Source organism: Habropoda laboriosa, unplaced genomic scaffold (assembly GCF_001263275.1).
Source record: "Habropoda laboriosa isolate 0110345459 unplaced genomic scaffold, ASM126327v1 scaffold212, whole genome shotgun sequence".
Taxonomy (NCBI): Eukaryota; Metazoa; Arthropoda; class Insecta; order Hymenoptera; family Apidae; genus Habropoda; species Habropoda laboriosa.
The window spans coordinates 3,990,844-4,013,333 of record NW_017100509.1 but is presented as its reverse complement, the minus strand read 5'-3'; the positions used below and the strand labels follow the sequence as shown (position 1 = coordinate 4,013,333).

The window sequence follows — 22,490 nt, the reverse complement described above, 5'->3', positions numbered from 1 at the left end:
CAGGAAGGAAGAAGTTCATAACCAGCCGGCTATTAAACTATCAAACACAAACGTTACCGTCTAACAGACGCTTGAAAATTCTATTACCTTGAGAAGATTAATAGATATAAAGAGCTAATCTATTTTGGTTCTTTGGCACACTTAACAGTGATCGTTTCGAGTTTCTCCGGGGTCAAAGAACAATTCAATCGGTAAAAAACACACGGATAAGATAATGACAAAAAAGAGAATCGGTGCATAGGGTTTTGCTAAAAAAAAAATAGCACATTTTCGAGGAGAATTGCGGTAAGCGAGAATTGGAATTAGGGGCGAAATTTGCTTTCAAAGGGCAAACGTGTACTGGGATAAAGAGAACACCGAAAATGAACCCAATCACCGTAAAATTGAAGAAATTACGTATGCGAGAGGCCGTTTTCGAAGTTAACGAAGCTCGAACTCCGATATCGTTAGCCGAATTAGCCACTCTCCCGAATGTGACGTTATTTTCATTATCACGCTCCATTATGTTGATTATAATTAGCACTGTTGCACCGGAACGGTGGGCCAAACGACGAAAGAGATACAGGGTGGAGTGAAAGACGTGATATAAGCCCGCAAGGCTGCTTCTTTATTCAAAAAAATTGTTCAAAAGCTTGTACAAATTCTTCCTTTGAACTGCAGAAGATTTACACTATATACTTCTTTGCGAAATATGACATTATCGCTATTTATCAACATAAGAAAGTGAGCAGAAGCAACAATTCGCAGGGAATCTTTAAATTCAATTTTCTCGAGAACTAAGCTTCTTATCAAAAATTGTTATTCTTTATTTTCCATTTATTTTTACAATTGTGCCAACTATCCTGCTTCACCCTATATATTAACCTTCTGCACTCGAAGTAGCAAATTAGAGCTTCGCTAAATTGATGAAATTTTGTAAAATTAATATAGAAATAAACAATTCAACATTTGATATATTTTTATGTCATACAAGACTTTGTAATACACTTCATTAGAGATTGGTCCTTTCGAACTATTTCACTGCTCAGATTTCTAACATATCGTGAACAAATTTATGAAGCCCCACAGACCTGCTGTTCTGGGAAATATCAATTTTAAGAGCACCTCCGTTAATTATTTACCAAATGGTAAATAGCGATGTCGCTTCTCAGTCGCCTCTCTCGAGTGCAAAGGGTTAACACCGTGATAATTCTGATTTAAGAAAAGTGTCATCTTCTGCGCCCGATCGTGTTCGTTTTCTGTGTCTCTTATGTCACGGAATGAAAGTTGAGAGCTTGTGCAAGGTATTGCGCAGAAGATGAGGTTTCAGAAGCCGACGCTGACGAGTTTACTCTATTCGCATTCACGTACATATGTACCCGCGAGTAGTGAAAAAAACTTGCTGGTAAAATGTTGTTACGTTGTTGTTGTGAAACCGGGTAGTTGTCAGAGCAAGAGGTATGCATTATAATTACGAGAGTGTCGGTGATGTGATTCATTGAAAGAATAAATAATGTTTCGGTGTGTAGCAGTTTTATTTTTCGTTTGAATTGTGGAAGATTTGAGATAGTGTTATCGATAATTTTTAATCAACTCTGAAAAACTGCGTTAACCTTTTTCGAAGAATTTCGAAGAGAATGTGGAATTTCTGAAGGTACAATTAATTGAAAATTAACGTCACGAGGAGTTCGTTCGATGATATAATACAAATGCTAATTAACGGCCAGAGAAATCGAATATTGAATATTTATCAAGTCGTAAGGGTAAAGCAATCATTGTAGACTTATCATCTTGTCGTGTAATGCAACAGTCGGAATGAATTTATCAAAATTACCATCTGCATAATGACATGAAAGTATCTTTATGTTCTCTGATTGAATACAGAAGTTACGCATGATTGGAACAAGTATTTGCATTGTTGCATATAAATTTCAATTAAATTCCTTTCACTGTCTTTGTTATTGAAGCTGGTTTTCACATTATTTGCGTTAAAGAACAAATGTTTTTTTTTTTGAAATATAGTTATGTACGGAGTGATGAAAAGCCGTACTTTTCGGTAAAATTATTTTACTTTACAAGATTGAATAATTAAATATTTACGTTTTTTAAAAAATTGTCAAGTTCGAAAGGATTTTACGAAATGTTCGGGAAAGATACTATTCAATTCGTTTATTTAACGTCCAGTTTATTCAAAATAGTAATATCATTGAGATTACACCGAAAAATTTAAGCCTTCTGTTTTACGTAAATTTACGTATTTTATGAAAAGTATTCGTCCTTTTGGCTAATCAGTAGCGTATGTAAATACACAGAGAAACGATGTAAGGAAGACAGTTGAAAATGATCTTCGTTGCTACGCATGCAGGAATTAGCATTCATCATATCTCACACAAGAAGTGATTTGTGATTTCGATGACGCGTAATTGAATATGGGTAAATAATTGTTTTTTCATTAATCATTATTTATTTTATCATTAATCATTGTTTATTTGTGAATAATTATCCAGCTAGCACTGGTTTGACACCAGTGTGATCTTTTATTACATTAACTATATCTCGTCTAATTTAATAATTAGTTAATTATGAATATGCTAATTAATAATCGTTACTTTACGCTGAATACTTTCTTTCACATTTGTTATCGATAGAATATGATTTAACGCGAGATATCGATTACTGTTAGTATACTTCGTTCGATTCTTTACTTATCCATATTTTTATCGTCATTTCCATTCGCAAATTTCGTGCTTTCAGAGGAGATGCGATTTTGGAAATCAATTGGTACGATTTAGGAGAGCGATTGCTTATTCCTATGTCTAACGAAGGCTTAGAACAGATTAATCTGTTCCTAGAGAAAGGTTAACTATGTAATAGTAGGTGTTTCAAGCATCAAGCTACGATATCTAATATTAACTTGTGGACAGATTAATTTCGGCAACACTCTCCCACGTTATGCATACATCTTGAAGATGATTATGATGTAGATGAGCGTGAAATTAAAAGAATTTACCACCAACGTTTTATTAATACACTTTTGCTACAGCACATTTCTAACGTATGACAAATCATCACGCTTACTAATCTATTCACTGGTTTAAGATGTTAGAATAAAATTACGATTCTAGCGTGATTTATGACGCGGAGAACCAAATGTTAGTCTTATTTCAAGAGGTTTCCTAAGAACATCACGTTGTGATCTTGCCACGCAATTTGTTTAAACTCCTACTATCCTTTCGCGATTTAAATATTTTAATTTAACGAGAGCACAGTTTTTGTCATTTCTTTCGAAATTTCCTTTTGGAAAACACATCAAGTTCTGAACGCGTGTCGCGTGTTAAGCGACTTTTCGATCATTTCTTCTCGATTTTTCCCAAAATTCAAACCTCGACGTTTTCTTTCCGAATTTTTACAATAATTTTTTTTTTCAACTTCAATTCAAAATCTCGTAAATTAAATTACGATTCGTACACAACTGACGGTAGAACCGATTTAGACACCAATATTTCAAACGAAATCGAAAAGTCACAAAGTCTGCTCCTTTCTAACCCACACACCACTAACAATTACTTCTGACATCCTGTCAATGACACTCACTTGGTCTAAAAAACGAGTACCAACCTTGAAACGGGTATCCTCCGAAGATGGGTCTCATTCCACTGGTGACGTCCATCCTTCGAGTTCGGCAACCCTGGCAGGGCAGAACGCGGCACGAGGTATCTTTCGTCACTTACTGGTTCCCTGTCTCGACGAAGACACCGCAACTATACGTTTTCACTAAGCGCGAATCTGTGCCGCTACCAGTTAAGCAGAAGCACGAGGCCGGCTCCGTTGGCCCGAGGCAAAACGACTGCTTGAACGAAGCGACGGTGTTGGAGAACGAGAAGGACACACCGGGGCGCATCGGCCTCTCGCGATGAGGGCACGTGTGCCAAGATGAAAGGAAACGACGAGCAACAAGCCAGACACGTCGACGAGAGGAGAAGTCAAGAAAGAGACAAAAAGAAGAAGAAGAAAGAAAAAAAGAAAGGAACGAACGAAAAGGGAAGAAAATGGCCGGAAAAACTGGCTCGGAAGGGAGAAGAAATGGTCGATGAGTAGAACGCCGGGAAAGAAAAGGAACAAGCAGCCAGCACGCGTGGTTTTCGTTGCAAGGGGTACCGGCGCAATAACGTGTTAGTTGAGCCACCGGTCCCCTCGTGTCCCTCCAACTATGCCTCGCCAAGCAATGGGTGGCTCTCTCTTTCTCTCTCCGATCCGGCTGCCCGGAAAAGGGGGACTAGTGGATTTGTTGGGACTAGCGGCCTTCCAAGCGGGGTCCGAACGGCTAGCCACGCCCTTGCCATTCGGTTGGCAAGCCGCTACTTTCTAGTGGGCGTTCTCTAACGTAGAAACGCCTACGAACGATCGTTTCGCTCTTCACTGGATGCTCAACCGCGGGTTTTTCCTTTTTGCACAGTCGAACGGGGACCCGAGCGCGTTTCCGCGACGCTGCAACGCTCGGGCTGGCCTCCAGGCAACGGAATGGAAATCAAGTTTAATTGAAGTAGGCATAAATAAGCGGTAGTTGGCGCCATGAAATATGCCGGTGATTTCGGGGTATATATGGTATAGGAAGGAAATGGATAAACGGTTCTCTTCAGTTTTCCCTTGTTCGTCGTTTAAGGTTTAAGCTTAATCGAGTGGGTGACTGTATTGTTTGCAATATTTTTGGAGGAAAATTTGTACGGGAAGAAAGGGAATGGATTAATGAAAAATATACTTTTAGAATGTTCTAATGACAAAACAAACTTCTGTCCAGGTCCCATTTCTTTACATAATTACAAGTGTCAGAACCAAAAATACGAAGTATCCTATAACTTATTGATAAATCTGTTAAATTAAACTTTTCACTTCTCCAACAAAATTGTTTTTCTAAAATATTGAAAATGATTCTATCCTTGAATTTTTCTATCGAGAAAATTTCTTCTTTCATTGTTCATAACAGCTACAAAAAATGAAATTCCTCGGTGAATAAAGTTTCAAATAGAAGTGCTTCAGCCAGTGAATTTCAATTTGAATCCTGTTGCGTTCGACGCTGTCCTGTGATTCCAGCAGGAGAGTCATTCCGGTTGCACAAAAACGAGGAATATTTACGGGCGCCACTGTCTGAGAGTAAAATCATAATGAACGTATGATGGACCGGTATAAATTTTTACGAAAGCCTTCCCTGCGAGAACAGACACTTTGCCTGTAAATCTTTCTGCACGGTAGCGAAACGGACTAGCAGCGGGAGGTCCTGAGGACTAGCAGCGGAATGAGCGAGTATATACAAGTAATGTCCTCGCCTTTAAGGACGAAGAATATTGTTGCACGTGGATGTTTTTAACTATTGTACCTTTCGTTCGATAGCAAACTCATGATAATCGCCTCATAGAAATGAACAAAACACGTTTCTTTCGAAATGGTGCATGCAAATGCAGCTAATTTTTGAAGAACGCTACATTCCGAAGTTGATTTCAAATTACAATTCGAGCTTACATTTTCACATCGCCGACAAACTTATCGAATTTTCATCTCGTCGATTAACATTCTCCTGGTCATCTTCGAAAACCTCGGTCTTTCCTTGGCGAAAAGATCGGAAAAGGTCGAGAAAGGAAGAAACATACCGAAACGGTAGTAAAAATGACTAAGGTAGATTTCGTTTGTTGGGTAAAAGGAGCGTTTAAAACGTGAATAAGTCACGGGGTTAGAGAAGCTTGTCAGCTGTGACAATAGAGAGCACAGAGGAACCCAACTATCGATCCAGCGAAATCGGCTAATCAATTTCTTCCGCGTTAGAGCGTGCCGGCTGGTCCACTCTTTGGTCTCGGGCCTCACGTGACCTTGCTAACTCCGATCTCCGGAGCCAGGACTTTCTCCTCCTGACGTCGAATAAGAGGTAGAGATCCTTCCTGCTCGGACTACTGGCACTCGACCACAATTCACGCCGAATTTACTGCTTCCTAGACAATGCAAAAGCACCTCCGCCACGGAAACATCGACCCCAGTTTTGTCTACGCAGTGTGGAAACTACACGGAACTAACAAGGCTTCACAACACCTATTTCTCCACACCGACAGCTTTTTTCTCCACGTTAAACAGGACAGGTGTCCAATGGCCGGGCCAGTTTCTATCTCCTCGCACAAGACAGTCCTGATTTTATCTACATCACGAATTGTTTCTTTCTCGGTTCTGGTGGACTGGTATTCGCTTGTTAATTTGTCACGACCTGGGGGTGAAAGGATTTTGTTTTTGTTGATGGTACGTTGTATTGGATGGTTTGTTGTTGGTCATGGGATTGTGTTAACCTATTGAGCGAGTGCATACGTAACGTTGTTTCTTGAAATGAAAGTTTAGATAAATAGATAAATAATTTCTACACGATTCTGCACATTTTTCCAGAAATTCTTCAGAATGTCGTTATTTTGGAATAATTTATTCGTTGAAAAAATTGTTCAGGTGCTTCAGGAAATGGTAATTTATTGGGAAAATCTAGCGAATAGGGGAGAATGGGGCAAAATTTCTGATTTTTTATCGTGGATTGTTCTCAATAATTTTTTTTTCAATTTATCATCCTAGTTCCTATCTGACCTTCCTCTTGGCTTCATTTATAATCTATCACACTGACTTGAATCACTTTCAAACACTGATTTGAATTCAGTTTTAGTCGAACCTACTTTCTCTCAACTTTTCCGACATTTGATGGATAACGTATAACTTACCACAGGTAATGAAAAATATTGTTTAACGTAACGTTAAATTGTTCTAACAAGTGTCGTAACTTTGCTATATAACACGTTACGTTATACAGTTTCGACTCAGCTTAAGGTCCTTCGCCGCCGCGGCAATCGCCAGTTCGAGGGCAGCGGTTAGTAGACAGGCGCGTTAAAAAATGTAGCGGCGGCATGCACACGCATCACACCTTTCTCAGCTGGTTTAACATAACAACGTGGAGGCCTGATCTGGCTGGTGGTACGTGCGAGACGACTAAGAAATCCCTCCGTACGCCCATTTTCGTCCGACGAGCGCGGTTCTGGAAACAATGTGTGTTGAAAATCGGTGTGGCCCTCGCCACAGGCGTCTTTGACAAGCAAACTGATGTCCGTGTATCACTCATCAAGATTTATCGAGACTTAGACTAATTGCCGCTTTTAATAGAAATTCGTGCGGCCATACAGAGGGCCTACTTAGCGGGTTCGATCCTTCCACGGTGCTTCTTTTTTCTGCTCCGCTCCGTTCCAAGTTAAACCGACCGATGGTGAGAAGAAAGCTGATTCAACGAACGATTATCACGGATAACGTGAGGGGAATTACGTGAAAAATTGGCCGGTGCGTCATTTAGGGAACGATGGTTCTTGTTTCGCAGGGTTTATTTGGTGATTAATATGAGGATCGGCTACGATAAGATGCTGTTGAGTAGTTTTCTCGGTATGGAAATTATCCAGTTAATCGGACATTATTTGGACTAATTTAAAGAGGAATTGGTGACAAGGAGTCGCTTTTGGAAAATTATTCCGAACGGAGGGATGCTTGAATTTTTGTTCAAGTAGATTTGTGTCTTTTTCGGTAATTTTGTTTGGAGAATAGCTTTTGAAATATTTCAAGAACTAGTTAAATTGTGAAAAATTAGGAAATAGGTTAGGTGTTTTTTATAAATGATATTCTTAACAAAGAATACTTAACGTATTCTTGCTACAACTTTTTATTTTTTTCTTATTTCCACCCACAGATCATATTGACAAACTTTGATCGTAAAGAACCGAGACACCCTGTATATAACGAAAGTTAAACCGCACTTTTGACAATATTTTATACTCATTCTTCACATTTATGTAAAAATAACTTTATATAATTTTCGTCCCTTTCCAAACCATTTCTCCTTTTGTGACGCATCTTACAGGAAGGATCTACAGAAAGAATACATTTCTTTTCTAATTGAAAACCGGACAAAGGGGTTGCCGGTCTGAATAGCGTTAGAAACAGCGTACCGTGTTCCATCTTTAGTCTTCGACCGCAGCTTTCTTAACCGCGGTCACCTCGTTAGACTTCCAAATAGCCTGAATATCTTCCTGATTGCTTTATTGACCGAATGAATGTGTCCTTTGCATAACTTTAGAACTGGGACACCGTCAGAAGTGGACCACCCTGTATTTTCTCAAATGCTGGAGAAAGAGCTGTTTCTCAATATTTCTCGACCGCGAGAATACCGTCAGAAAATTATACAAAATCCCCCTGTTTGCTGTGCTTCCACTCATTGTCCGCGTGCTCTCGTAAATTATCGGAGACCTATCTTTTCGAGAAATGCGTAACCACAAGTGGGTATTCATAGGCCGCGCCACTCAGAATAGGAAGATTCATGGGGAGCCGTTTTAAAGGTATTTGGAGTAAACAGAACTGTCGGATCAGGTGCGAGGATGGATTGAAGTCAGTTCTTGTCTGTACGATTCTTCGAAACAGTTTCTTAACGAGAGAATTTTCTTTTCACATTCAGACAAGATTAAGATTATTTGGGACAGTTTGAAAATAACTGATATCGTAACAGTACGATGATTAGAAATGATTCGACGTTTAATGGTATTATGGAAGAATGGAATTGGATTTAGATAAATATTTTACATGTAACAAAGTACCTACGTTGTTAAAAATTTTCAAAAATGAATTAAAATAATTAAAATATTTCAAAATAAATCCTCATCATTTTCAGTGTCCCTGAAATAAAGTAGACTATTTTATTTTCATAGTTACACGAACAATTTAAAATAAAATGGACTATTTACTATTTGCTCTTTGAAATTAATAGCTATGAATTAATATTCATCTTCATTCATAACACATCTACTCGCAACAATGAAATCTCCAACTACCTTCCCAAACTAAAAACGACGTCTTTAACAATTTGACAGACATTTCCTTTAAAATTATTCACACCGGGTGCGTGCGCCGAACAATTTCTACGACATTCCCAATCTGCGTACGGTTCTCGTACACAGATGCCAGCTCGATTCCATTTCCGAAAGGGCGTTTTTAGAGGAGAAACGGTCGTAAGCTATAATCCGTGGCGTCACATAATTTACATAAAATTAGCCGATAAGTTCTTGCTAGCAAGGTGGCCATATCCCAGACGCGCCGGCACCTTTGAAGGAATTAGTCTTATTGGGCACAAAATTGGAACAGAGGACCCCCTGACCTCGTGCGCGGGGCGCGCAGCCCGTAAGGCTCCATTAAGCTCCACCACTGGGCCCATAAGGTTCGCCTGGACCTCACTTTGTGTATATCGAGTTGAAATATGTTTGTAGCACCGCTTACTTCTGCAACATTTTCGCACCGCATAGTTCGCAATAAGCCCCCACACATGGAATACCAGCTCTCTCCTCTCATTTTGTCCTCTTTCTTCGCTTTTCTCACGTGTCTCTTCTCGTTCTTTTCCTTTGTTTCCTTTCTCTCTCCTCTTCTTTCTTTTTCCTTGAAAATGAAAAACTTATCGCGACTTCGACACCTTCTTTGGATTATCTGAATTAAACGTATTATTTTTTGAAGAGACACGATGCACCTGAAGTTTCGTTTGCAAAAATGATGTTCGCGTATGTATCAACGCATAAGATGGAAGTTGGTATTAAAAATTCTTCAGGCGCCATTGTTCAACGCGACTTTTCAACGTAGATTTTTCTGGATCGAAGAAGACGTAAGAACAAAGGTGCTTTATGCGAGATACCTTTTACAATAAAACGCGCGGCTATAGTGGCGAAGGTCGAAACGATGTTCAAAGTGACTCGTTCCTTTCGCGGTAGCCGTGCAGTGACCATAAATTCACGATACTCAATACGTATTCGGCCTGCAAGGAGTAAGATATGTGACGACCCTTGGCATCATATGCATTCTCTATTTACAAGATGGATTCTTCACACGTTTCGACCAAACCACCCGCGAATACGCGCTCTTTCGAGATTAATATCTAGTTGCCTTTCCTTTTCGTGACAGATATATGGGGTATATGTCACACGAAAGTACCAGAGACGTTGTGCTCATGAATTCCAGGTGCAAAAATAGATTGGTTTCTTTATATTTGTGTAAAATCTTACAGTGTACGTGCATCCGTAGAGTCTAGCGTATATTCAGGGGCACAAGTTGATTATTTTCGTAATTTTATTTCAGCAAATATTAAGAATTTTTGGTAACATTAGAACAAGGGGACTTTCTCTTAAAAAATGACGAATTTTTTCAATTTTTTGGGTACCTTGAATTTTTGAAAATGTATTCCTGAAAGGATTTTTTTAGATTCGAGAAACTGACGTCGTTTTGTTTATTCCATTCATGGACGTAACAAATGAAAAAGGAAGAAATTGCAATTCATTTTATCAGTTAACAATTTCTCTAGTTGAATTATCGTTCTAGTGTTAGGTACTTAGAGTGAAGTTCGTTCAATTGTCGAACGACGTATATGCGCGATTTCGCACGCGTTGAGCGGGCAAAGGGAGAGGCGCAAAAGATTGTAAAAAGAGTTAGAGAAGGAAACAGTAATCCGGCATATCGGCGTACACGCATGGCTATAAAAGTACTTCGGTAATGGATTCCAGCCGGCCGACAAAGGCTTTTATTTAAATAACTCGCGGCAGGCGAAACGACCCATTTGAAAATCCAGGGTCTCTTATTATTACTCTTGTCGTCAACAACGTATCGTTAATCGTTTGACGAAGTTACATCAATTTAAATATTGACAGCCGCTTTTATTAACCGACGCCTTTAACGTGTTAAGGTGCGATCATTTCTTCGCGAATGTTATTATCAGACAAACCTGTGATCGAGTGGATATACTCTTTTACCAACGTATCTAAAAAATATGCATAATGTTACTGTGCTCACTTAGAAAAGTTAAGAGAAGCTACAGTGATTTTTCACCACGATGATGCCAGACCACATAAGTATGACATAAACCGTGCAAAAAATATTCAGCGAATTAGGTTGAGAAATTTTGTCACACCCACCATATTCTCCAGACATTGCTCCATTAAATTGCAAAAAATTTGACAATATCGTCTCCATAAGAGATAACATTCAAAAATATTTTAATGAAAAACCGAAGAAGTTTCATAATGGTTTCGCCAAAAAGATGAAAAATTGAAAGGTATCTTCGAAATATCGGTCACGAACTTATTAGACGGCCTAACACATTTTTAATAACAATCTTCCACCCTAAGCGATACCACGAAAAAGTGGTAACAAAGGCTGGTGAGATGCAGAAAGATCGATTGATCGTAGGTCCGAGGAGCGGCAGCGTGTAAAGAAGCTCGGCGTCGGAAATCGAGCCGGTCGAAGGCAATTGAAAGGGTGTCGTATGCACCGAAACGAAGTAATCCGCTAAACGATCGTTGTCGGAGAGGAGGGTGCGTCGAATGGCCGGAGGAAGTTTAATGAAAGGCACGCGCACTCTGACGGTCTGGCGTGAGAATAAAATAATTAGCTTGGCTGCCCTCCGCGTCGCTAACCCTTCCTCTTCCTCTCTCTCTTTCCGTCGGCTAGTCGAGAAGGCGAAACAAGAGTTGTCGAGGAAGATGGAGCACGATGGAAGTGGCAAGGTGGATGGGGACGACCGCTCGGGCCAGGTGGGTCGTAAAGCCTTAGAATGATGCTCTAATAAATCCCACTGAAAAATTGCGAGGCCCCGGGCTCGCCGAGAACTTTCCTCTACCATCTTCCTTCCTTCCCTCTTCGTCTTGTCGTCTTCTTCTTCATCATCATCCTTGTCTTCGTCATCGTCTCCGTTCTTCTCCTGAACCTCTTCTCGCTCTTTTCCACCATCGAGATCCGCTGTTCTTCGACGAGGGTTGAAGCAACGCAGCCGAGAGCACGGTCTCCTTAGCCGTTCCGTTCCGTGTTCGTTCGTGACTTTAATGCCTTGGGAAGAAACGCGTTAGAGATGAGTTGTGCGAACTAAGACACGAACGGAGGTCGTCTAGCCCTTCGACGCATTAGTTTGAACACGAGCAGCCAGCTTGGCTGCCTTCGCCGAATTTTTACTGGTGACTTCGATGCCTCTCAGAATCTTCCAACTTTCCCGCTTTGTGTTTTTCCTTTTTGTGTTATGCGAGGGATGCTTCGTGCGGTATTCCGAATGACTCAGAATCTTTTTGCATTGTATACTTGTGATTGGCGTAAATTTTAAAACACAGTAGTTGTGTGAGACAGCTGTTAATAGAATATTGCGCGTATCACATACTTCAGGTAAAAAAGCAACGAGAAAAATTTCAAATGAGGTGATAATCACCGATTTTGATGAAACTTTGGTATATATTAGTTCTCGAAAAAATATTCGACACGTATTTTTTTATATCGACAATCGTCCACAGTGAAGTTGCAAAATTAGCTCAGTGATACTTTTTACCATAAATCAAACTTTCCTTTAAATCAACATTCTACCGTTCTAATCGACGGAAGCAAGCGTCAAATCGTTATTCGTAACGTATACCTACTCGCACCGGATTAAATAGATAAATAAATGTGAAAGAAAATCCTTCAACCAGGATTCGTGCCTTCCACATTTTTTTTTTTTCACGTAGGAAGTTGAAGTTCGAGGCTCGATCCTTTATGTACACGAGCCAAGTCGCGCTCTTTGATTGCGGACCGTGGAAAAAGTTAAAAAGGATCCTTCGATGCCGAGGCGAGTCCGGTGTTTCGTCACAGTCCGCTTGCTTCGTGAGCGCGGATTGGATTCGGCCCGGTGTCGCTTACTCGCGACTTCCTCCCATTTACCGATTATTCCCCGTGTCCTCCTGTCCTTGTGTATTTTCGTGCCTCTGTAGCCGGAGTTCACGTTCACGACTCTTCGTGATTTCTCTTGGCGACCCACCAGCTGCTTGAGACGGCCGTTGCGAATCCATAGAACCGAGAAAATCGGGGAACGCTCCTGAACGCTATCCTCCTCCGTCTACTCTACTCTTCCCTTCTGGGAGTTCCTCCACTCGTTGCAACGCAAAAGGATGATCGAGGACGGTTTCATCGAGCGGCCAGCCGGGAGGAAGTTCCAGCGATGACACAGAAATCTCGCGTGGACGGTTCACGAGGACTCCGGGGAGTTCGATGCCTCTGGGCGCGATGTTAGGATCGGGTTTGGAAACTTCTTTGCGGATGGAATTGACTGATTCGAGCTTACGGCTCTTTCAAACGCCACGACGTGCGATTCGAGTCTTCGTGGTTCATCGATGATCGATGTGTAATCCTTGCGATTGTTTGGAACGCAGTTCTTCTTTCGGTTTGATGCTGGTGATATTGGTAAAAGTGCTAGTTAGATGATTTTGTTATTTTTTGGTATTGGATTTACTGTATCGAAGATAATTATCGAAAGGTTTAAAAAGATACGTAAACACTTTGAAATAATACAAAAAATTAATTTTTGGAAAGGAGAATGCAAAAGATTATTTTGAATTGTTAGCATTTACTTGAGAAAGTAGGAGAAATTGTTTTCCTCACAATGTTGTTGAGATCTTCACAACACCTCTAGTAAAAATATACGTTGTTCCCTTTATAGGGGTTGTTTTCTGTTTCCTCTATAAGCACTCTAAATGCACTCGGAGCAAAAATTCATCCTAAAATAACACTTAACGAATTGTGGCAATACTCAAGTTTAAGTGCTACTCCAAACATATCTGACACTGAATAGCATAATTTGGAACGAAAATATCTTCGACACGTATAGAAACAAGGTGAAAAGTTCCAATTTATCATACTTATGATTCGTGTGATTTTTATAATTAGTTACCAATACATATTTTACGTCTATGTACATTAGTCCACTGATAAACCAGGCGTTTGAACATTTCGCAATTCTCCGAAAAGTCAAATTTCGAATGGAAATACATTTTGTGCAAACAACTGCATTTTACCTAAAAAAGAAATTTACTACTATAAAAAAATGTCATTATCTTCCCATGTCTACGATAAATCATACCTAATTATTATTCAATCACAAACAAGAAAAACCACGAGTTACTCTTCACCTCTTCCAGATATAGAAACAGCTATCCACAACACCTTTAACTCTATACCTTTCGTATTGCTTCTTGACTCGTAAATTCCACCTAAGCAAAGCTATCATTGAAGCCTCCGTAATGCTTCACGCTCGCATAATCCCCCGCAAAATTCTAAAATCGCTTTTCCGGATAAGAGCGGACCTGGAGGGAAATATTTTGTTCGAGGCTGGAAGGGGGTTATTCGTTTAAACGGAAAATCAAGGTGACATCCAGGCGAGAGACAGGCGGGAAAAGACGTTTGCGGAATAACGGAAGATTATACCAGCGATCCGTGGCTACGGCTTAACCACGAAGAAGAGATCACCGAGGCTGTGTTCACCAACCAGAGGACCCCCCAGTAAGATAATGCGTCCTCTCGCCCCGAGACTTAGCCTGGTCTTAGCCATTGGATAAGCCGCGAAGCTGACACTAACCCCGTTAACCGTTAGCTCCGTGGCTGCTGACTTTTTAAACCGTTGTTTATTTACGATCTAAGCGGCTCTCGCTGGAAATCCTCGATCTTGGTCCTTCGATGAACCGAGGTCACCGGTTAACCCTTCGCGTCCCAAGTCACATCTTCCATTTTTCTGCTGCAATCTCTGCGTATTCTTCGAGCATTCTACAATTCAACATTTTTATATTTTTTGCAACTATTAGGTTAGTGCATAGGAAAGTAATTTCCACACGATTTTATTATTGCAAATTTATAAAAATCGTTAGTCTTTAAATTCAAGTATTCTTTGACTACTGCTTTTACAGTGTCTTCATTTCGGAATAATTTATTTCTTAAAAGAATTTGTTTTACAACACTGTTTTCTTATATAGTGTACACGCAGCTTAACGTTTCCAAGAAATGTATCAATTAATATCAATCAATTTCAGTAAATAAACAAGATAGTAATCTAATGCTAATGAGATGCAAACGAAACTTTTCCATTACTCACGTTAAAGAATCTAGGACATCTAATCAGTCTTTCCTCGACAATCTCATTCTCTGTTCCCTGAAACAACGGTAATTATCTCCAGTAGTCACAGTCGTCTCTAATCGAAACGCGTAACCGCTACAATAATTACACAACAATAGACGTATCCGTGTACCGTAGAAGGAGTCAATAAAAGGCGACAAACGGCACGTTGAAGTGAATCAAACCGATTGATTTGCCTGACCAACTTAACGAACTACCCGTCGAATCTCCGTGTCCATGTCTATATCATCGTGGTAACCAAACGAGACTAATCCCGGCGGACCGTCTTAACTAGCTTAACTAAAGCAACAAACGCTCGATGTTACCGTGTCCACGTTTATCCACGGACCCTTCCACGCATTTTTTCCTCGCATATTCAACCATACAGCCTCCTTTTCTGTTCCGGTGCACACGCACACACTTCTCTATTTTCTCGCGGGTGCTGAATTGATCGACTCGAGCTTTCGACGAGCTTCGTTAGGGGCTGAAAAGTGTCCCGTGACTCGACCGAATTGCTTGTTCAACCCTCCTCGGCGGTACTGCACGCTTAAATCATGTCTTCTACCAGCCGTGTTCTCCACACAACCACGGATCTACGTTCAACCGAGGTAACAGCGACGAAAGAACGATCCTTTGACACGCTTTTTTACCAAACGTCGCTGGAACTTCCATGATTTCGTCACAGGTTGTTGCGTTTTCTGCCGTGTTTCTCGTTAGTTTCGAGTATCTTGGACTGAGAAGATTTGGTAGAATTTGGAACATAGTTAGTGAGAATGGAGGTTTATTAGTCTTAAGGAACAAAAAATTTCTGTTAAGATTGCCAACTTGTAGCGATTTTCTTTGCGGCGGATTTATCTCGCTCTTCGAGGCTTTTTCTTTGTTACCGTTCTATTTGCGGTGTATAAATGACAAGCTTAGAAAACGAAGACACCGAGTTCCACGGATCAATGTGATTTTTTATTTAAAAGCCTACGTATAGTCTCTAGAACGCTTACAAAGAAGCTTCAGGATAACATCCATAATTTTTAAGAATAGCTCTATTTTTCAGTTAACCTTCATCCTTTGCTTCGTCAACGTGCTTCGTAAACAGTTAAAAAATGAAAAAATTCCATCGAACAGTAAACAAATTTTTTTTTAAATTGTCACATTTAGAAGAGATTGAACCCTTTAATTGATACATCAGTGTTCCAACTCACCCCTCGAGTTGAACATCTCGAAATCTATCTGTTTACCTTGAAAATGAGAAAGCAGCCAGGACTGAAAATTATACCTCCGTATGATACCGACCTTTGTGTATGTATAATTTTGACAGGAATCGCGGATAATCTTTGCGAGTTTTCAGCGGAAAGAGCGTGAACGAGCGGGAATCCTTTTTCGAAAGGTTTGTAATCCCGAAGGCGCTGGTCCAGTATCCTTAAGCTCGACCCGCCCACTTGATGTTTTCACATGCTTCCACAGGGTGCCTTTTTCGGGCTGGATTCCGGTCCTTCCGACCTAGGAACGTCGAAATCCTCACCGCCAGAGGCAAATCTGCGGCGCGACAATATTTTCCAGGGGATTTCGCATGGCGCGATACTCCGAGGCGATCGCGTCTTTCGAAATCTGGCTTTGGTGTATTTGCCCGTTCACCGGAACAAGTTTGCAAAACTCAGGTTGACTTTTAAAGACCCGAGGACAAAACTGTCAGACGCGCCGCTGCGAAAGCTTCTTCACAATATTTTTCGAGTGTACAATGTGAATTCGGTGAAGTGTTTGGAGTTTCGATTGAAAACAGTCAATTTGTCATTAAGTTTTAAAATTATTTTTATAACATTTCAAAGGAAAGAATGAAACGACTTTCGTTACTGTTTTCCCGCGTTTTTCTACCAGCAAGTGATAAGAATTTTTTAATTCAGAATATATTTATAAGGTGAACTTGAAATATTTTCGTCCTATTTACAGTTTATTTTAAGGAAAATATCCTGTTTAATTGAAGTAAACATAAATCACGTTCGTGTTCAAACTAATTACCGTTTAAACGAGATGATTCAATCTGAAACAGGTACACACGTTTGTGTTTAAATAAAATTTATTAGGCAAACGTATTTAACTTAAGATTAGCTAACAGCAAACACGTGAATTAATCGACGGTTCCGCAACGGGAGTTCAAATTTGTCTTTCGAACAATAAGGAAAGCAGGGGAGAGACGTGTTTTCTTCGATTGAAAAAATTTCCTCGTGAGATGATCGCGGTAAGGATGATGCATCGTAGATGTGCGAAAAGCACGACGTTTCAGAATATAAAGATGCCCATAAAGTTCACAATTTAACGCTGAATTTCAAGGAAACCGTTAAACCCTCGGCTGGATTGGTCGGTTTATTTGACTGGGATTTCAAGGTTTAATAAAGTGACTGATAATTTCTCGCGATTACGCTCGGTAGTCCATCTTGCGAATTCGTCCGTGTACGTAATAAAGTCGGTAAGTGTTAACGGATATTGCTCGATAATGGGAATCGTAGGATCAAAAGAATTCCTTCAGCGAACGTAACCGCACCGTTTAATTAAGTTTCGTGAGCCAGCCAGCCACAGATAAAGCTTTTCATGGCTCACTAAATACCATTCAGGATATTACGATTTTGTGCAGCACCGCGCCTAAACGCACCGACCGCTTGCCGTGAATTCGAGAACTCCTTTGGGAATGCTTTCCTTTTTCACTTTACGCCTCTTTTTAGCGGTGGGACTGATTTAAAAGTCAGCTTTACGGTGACGAAGAAGCGCGTGTTGTGAAAAATATGGAATAAATGGTGAATTTGAGGAATTTAGGCATGAATTCTGATATTGCTCTTCGATGTGACTAATGCAGTAAGGAAGTGCGTACGCAATTTTCAAGTTTATATCGTCTCTTCCTTTTTTTTAAAGGAAGATTTGTGTATTTTATGTAGGAGTCGAGGAAAAAATGAGGGAACTAAGTGGATATAGAGGCCACGATTATGTTAATAAAATATATGAGAAAATGGAAGAGGATATTAAAAGTATAGGTTAGGAATACCAGAATAAAAGCAGATTGTGAGAAATGAGCTAAAATGAGAGCAAAATTTGCATATCCTCTCGTTTGCACTCTTATTAATATTTCACTTTTAAAACCTATTTATTTTTCTGTTGTGTAATACATTAATGCTCTACTTACGTAAAGTTCACACTCGTGTATTTAATTTTCAAAATATCTATCATTTGGTGAAATTGAGGGCGGAAGATGTAACGTACGAGACGATCATTATAATATCAAACGAATGACAGATTGAATCGTCGAAAGCGTCATGGAAGAGCTTCGGAGGGTTTAGTTTCGTTCCGACAAGCGAGCAAAATGGCCGGCGTGTGATGATTGCAGAGAAAGACGAGGGAACCGGAAAGTGTTTTGGGTAGAACTAAGTTCATAATGCGTGATGATATGCTTACTTAGAGCGGTGCTAGCTCTTCGTCCTCTACCACCGGTGGAGAATTTGATTAGGTCAATTATGTGGTGCCGATCGAATCTTCACGCGAAATTAGATTGGCCACGACGGATATTAGGACGTTGAGAAAACTTTTTATCTCGTACGAACTCTTCTAAACGTATTGTCACGTTATGGTACATTTACCTCCTTTATCTTGTTTACTAATGAATACTTGATTCTCTATAAAAACGATAAAAATCATATTATCGTTGGATTTTAGTGAATTATTGTAAGCAATGTATTTGCTATTCACAGTAAAGGTACAAGCATTAGATAAAATAATAAGGAGGAATTTGAATTAATTATATTAAAATAATGAACTCTCTGTAGTTAACAAATTGTTTAACAGAAGTGGCCGAAAGCGATTAGAAAAAATTGAAAATAATATTTCATATAATATCAGTATGATACTAAAATCATATTGCACAAGTTTAACGAATCATTACAATATTAACCCTTTGAGTGCTCCCTAAAATGTGGTAAAAAAGTGGAAGCTTCTTCTATGACTTAAATTACTTGTGAATAATATGGAAATGTTTTTATCCTTCCTTATATAATTTTCAATAATTTCAACGAACTATGAATACTCTCATTTCCTGATCTTCACAATGCTATATCCTATCTGAACCTCTTCCAAAGTAAATTTCAAGTATTCTCAGACGTACGGACTAAACACTCGAAGGGTTAAGCGGTAACAATTAAACGAACCGAGTGTCATTTCTTTTTACACACATGACATTAGTTCAATTTCACCCAAATCTACTTATTCCTGTAACTCTACAAAATCACACTCTTCAACATGTCCAAAGAATGTGCCAATCATTTCCAAGCTTCTCCTTATCGAAGCTCCAACAAATATGCACCAAGGTGCAGCATTTTGTTGGTACGTTTCAACGGACGCAGGAACGAGGGAGAGAGGTAGTAACGCGGCGAACGGCAAGAAAAGGGATTTTTCGGGTAGCGTTGTACGTTGTAACCAGGGTCTTGATGAATGAACCGAGCTTCATGCCACTCGGCCCGCACAGCAGCTGGCTGCGCCGCGCTGATTAGACGCGCATCACGCCGCGTTTGTGGATCTTTTGCCAGTGGATCCGCGCATATAGGTACCCGCTGCCCTAACCAGGACCCCCGTAGACCGACGTCGTTGTTCTGCCTGTCTCTGGATACCGATCCCGATGATCGGCGCCCGATTTTCCCCAATCAATTCTTCTTCCGCTGTTCACCGACAGCCGTATTTCAATTGTCCAGTTTCTCTCCACGTCTGTTCCCTGTTTAAACGATTCTTCAGCGTCCGATATTTTTGCTCCTCTGGATTCCGTGTCGAGTCACGTTGTTTCAGGATCTATGAAATGTTCTCTGAGATAAAAATTGGGGAAGGTGAAACTTCGGGTATGGAGTGCAAGCGAAATCCACCTTGCGTCGCAAAAATACATTTCAAAACGTTAATTTTAATATTTTAGATCTCTTCAGGGACACTGACACGTATGTGTATTACTTTTTATAAATTTCAATATTTGTGACGGAAGAAATATGAAAATGTAGCGATCGCTGCAAGAAAAACAGTTTCATTGCTATCGATTTAAAACGAATAAAATATATAACTACATAAAACAATCGTCCCTGAAGAGGTTCATATTATTTTACATTCTTTATAAGTATCTTACTGAAACCCAAAAATTTTATGCGATTACATTTTGCATTCACCGAAGAAATAATTATCGAAAATCTATCTCTTAACAGAAAGTCGAATGCAAATTATCCAAATCATCTGAATTACATTGCACAACGCGCAAACCTACACAATCTACTAATAAATCGTTTTGGAAAATTCGCGACGATACGAGCGAAGCATCCGAGGTATCCAGTGATCGAACGTCCAATGTGATATCGTTAAGCGTCGTTAAATTCGCAACACCACGCATTCTCATAGCCTCTCCCCATGGTCCCGGTGCAATGCTCGAAAGGTTCGTTCTCCCGGCTTGTCCTAGGCACGTTGCAATAGGCGAGAGCGTACGACAGCGAACTATGCATCCCCCACGCGAGATTTGCACGGCTTTCATTGGCTCAGTTAAGTTTGATTAATCTATTCGAGCGTGCCATTGTTCGAAGTATCGCGGCCCACCCCATTGGTCGGCCGGAGGATCAAATACGGGTTGCACGGGGAGCCACATTGCCATTAAGGGGAGCAGCAGCCATGGTATCTGCGTGAACTGGTTTTGTGTGTTTTTCGCTCTGCCCGTTTTATGCCCGCTTCCACGTTCGCTTAAGCCGACGATGATTTGTGCCCTGCCCCCTTTTCCTCTTCGTCGGGGACACCATTCCGGCCGATGTGCGATGCTTGTGTACGCTCCACAAGCGACAGTCCATCGACGGTGAATAATGGATCGATGGTTGTTGCTTGGGACCGAGTTTTCGCAGAGTCCACGCGTTCTGTGTGCGTTAATAACGATGCCGATGGTAGTCATCGAATGGCGTGCTTTTAGGGAGTTTCATTTCGTAGGAGAGAAGTTTATTTAGTTTTGGTTATTGGTAGAGTATAGTCGGTGGAACCGAAATGAAATTTTTTATCCCTAAATTTTTATTTTAACACCTTATCGAAGGGACCATTGCGCTGATTACATACACCCAATATGGGAAGTGAAAATGCATAGACATGTGCTGTAAAATCGTCCTTTTAATAAAAAAAACTGGTAATTTACTAAACTCGTGAGTATTATTTACATTTGTCAAAAATATGTAGTAGAAAGAATAAAGAAATAACACATTAATTAAATTTGCTAACATAATATCTAGTCTTCCATCGATAAGGTGTTAATAACATACGTAATTACAGTGCATTAAAAGAATTAATTTATTTCATAATTAACGTTACCATCGTTAATCTTTTAATTTTCTTTTCTGAAGCTTGTGAAAAATTAAACAAGTTTAAGAGTAAATATAAATAAATTCATTATTAACTCTTTTGTTATTTTAATTTAGTTCCATTAGTATAATTGTTACAAGATAAATATTACAGAAAATAGTGAATACCTTATTTTATTAATTTTTCAGAACAGTGTAATTTCAGGGCTTAATTTTCAAAAGTAAGTCGAAGTTGTTAAAATAGAACCTAAAAGGCTTTTACCGTTTGCGGTATTTTTACACCATTCGGCAAGAACATCCCTCGCAGGAAATTTCCGTAACTCCGCTCTGATGAACTATTATATGGATGATATGCGGTAAAACAATTGCACGAAAGGAACTGCGGCTGATAAACTTCATAGGCCACATAGTTTTATCGTACGCGTTTATCACCGTATAATATTTTATGGCCTGTGAGAAAAGTATAATTCTGGTTATTCCGCTACGTAGCCGAGAATGGAAAAATCATGTTAACGATAAGTATTCGACAATAATTAATAATCATTCGATAATGGGCAAACATTAATGCCGGTACCGGTGGAACTTTATTGATAATGAATTATTCATGGGAATTAACTAGTGTGCAAATTTACGAAGAAATTGCAATTAAATTGTATTCAATTTTTTAACCATAGAGTAAATTAATTTTTTACAATGAAACTTTTACTGTTTGGAAAATTTCGACGATATCGTAGAATAAAAAGTATCGCGACGAAATGGAAGCAAATCGTAGAACTCGTACAATTGTATATGTAGAGAATCGGCAATGGCGCCGCCCCTAGTTTTCTGTCGCGAGGGTGCTGTTTAAGCTTGGGAGGTCGTCACACCTATCAGCTTCGCCGTTACCGATGCATCTGTCCTGGTTACCACGATGGAAAATTCTCTGGAAGAAAATAAATAACGTTTCGTATGAAAATTATGGCCATTTTGAGAAGTTGCGATTGGAAAACGTGTTTCGTGCCTCATTGCAAAAAACCAAACGAAAAATGCCACTTTTAATTCATCCTATTTGTGATTTTAATCATTCTAATTTACTCTAAGTTAAAATTATGACTGCAAAAGTAGAACGAATTTAATATTTTTAATGAATAATTTCGTATAATGCAATGTTTTTAAAAGTTATGAAAATAGGTAAATAACCGAACGTTCAA

General features: G+C 39.7%; 1 protein-coding gene across 1 annotated transcript in view; it reads right to left on the bottom strand.

Moving 5' to 3' along the window:
* Positions 1-3,649, bottom strand: part of LOC108576220 (protein gooseberry-neuro-like) — a 27,043-nt gene extending 23,394 nt beyond the window's left edge. Inside the window, exon 1 of the mRNA XM_017939174.1 lies at positions 3,598-3,649. Coding sequence (XP_017794663.1) covers positions 3,598-3,649 — 52 coding nt within the window. The remainder of the gene's footprint in view (positions 1-3,597) is intronic.
* Between the last annotated feature and the right edge of the window lie 18,841 nt (positions 3,650-22,490).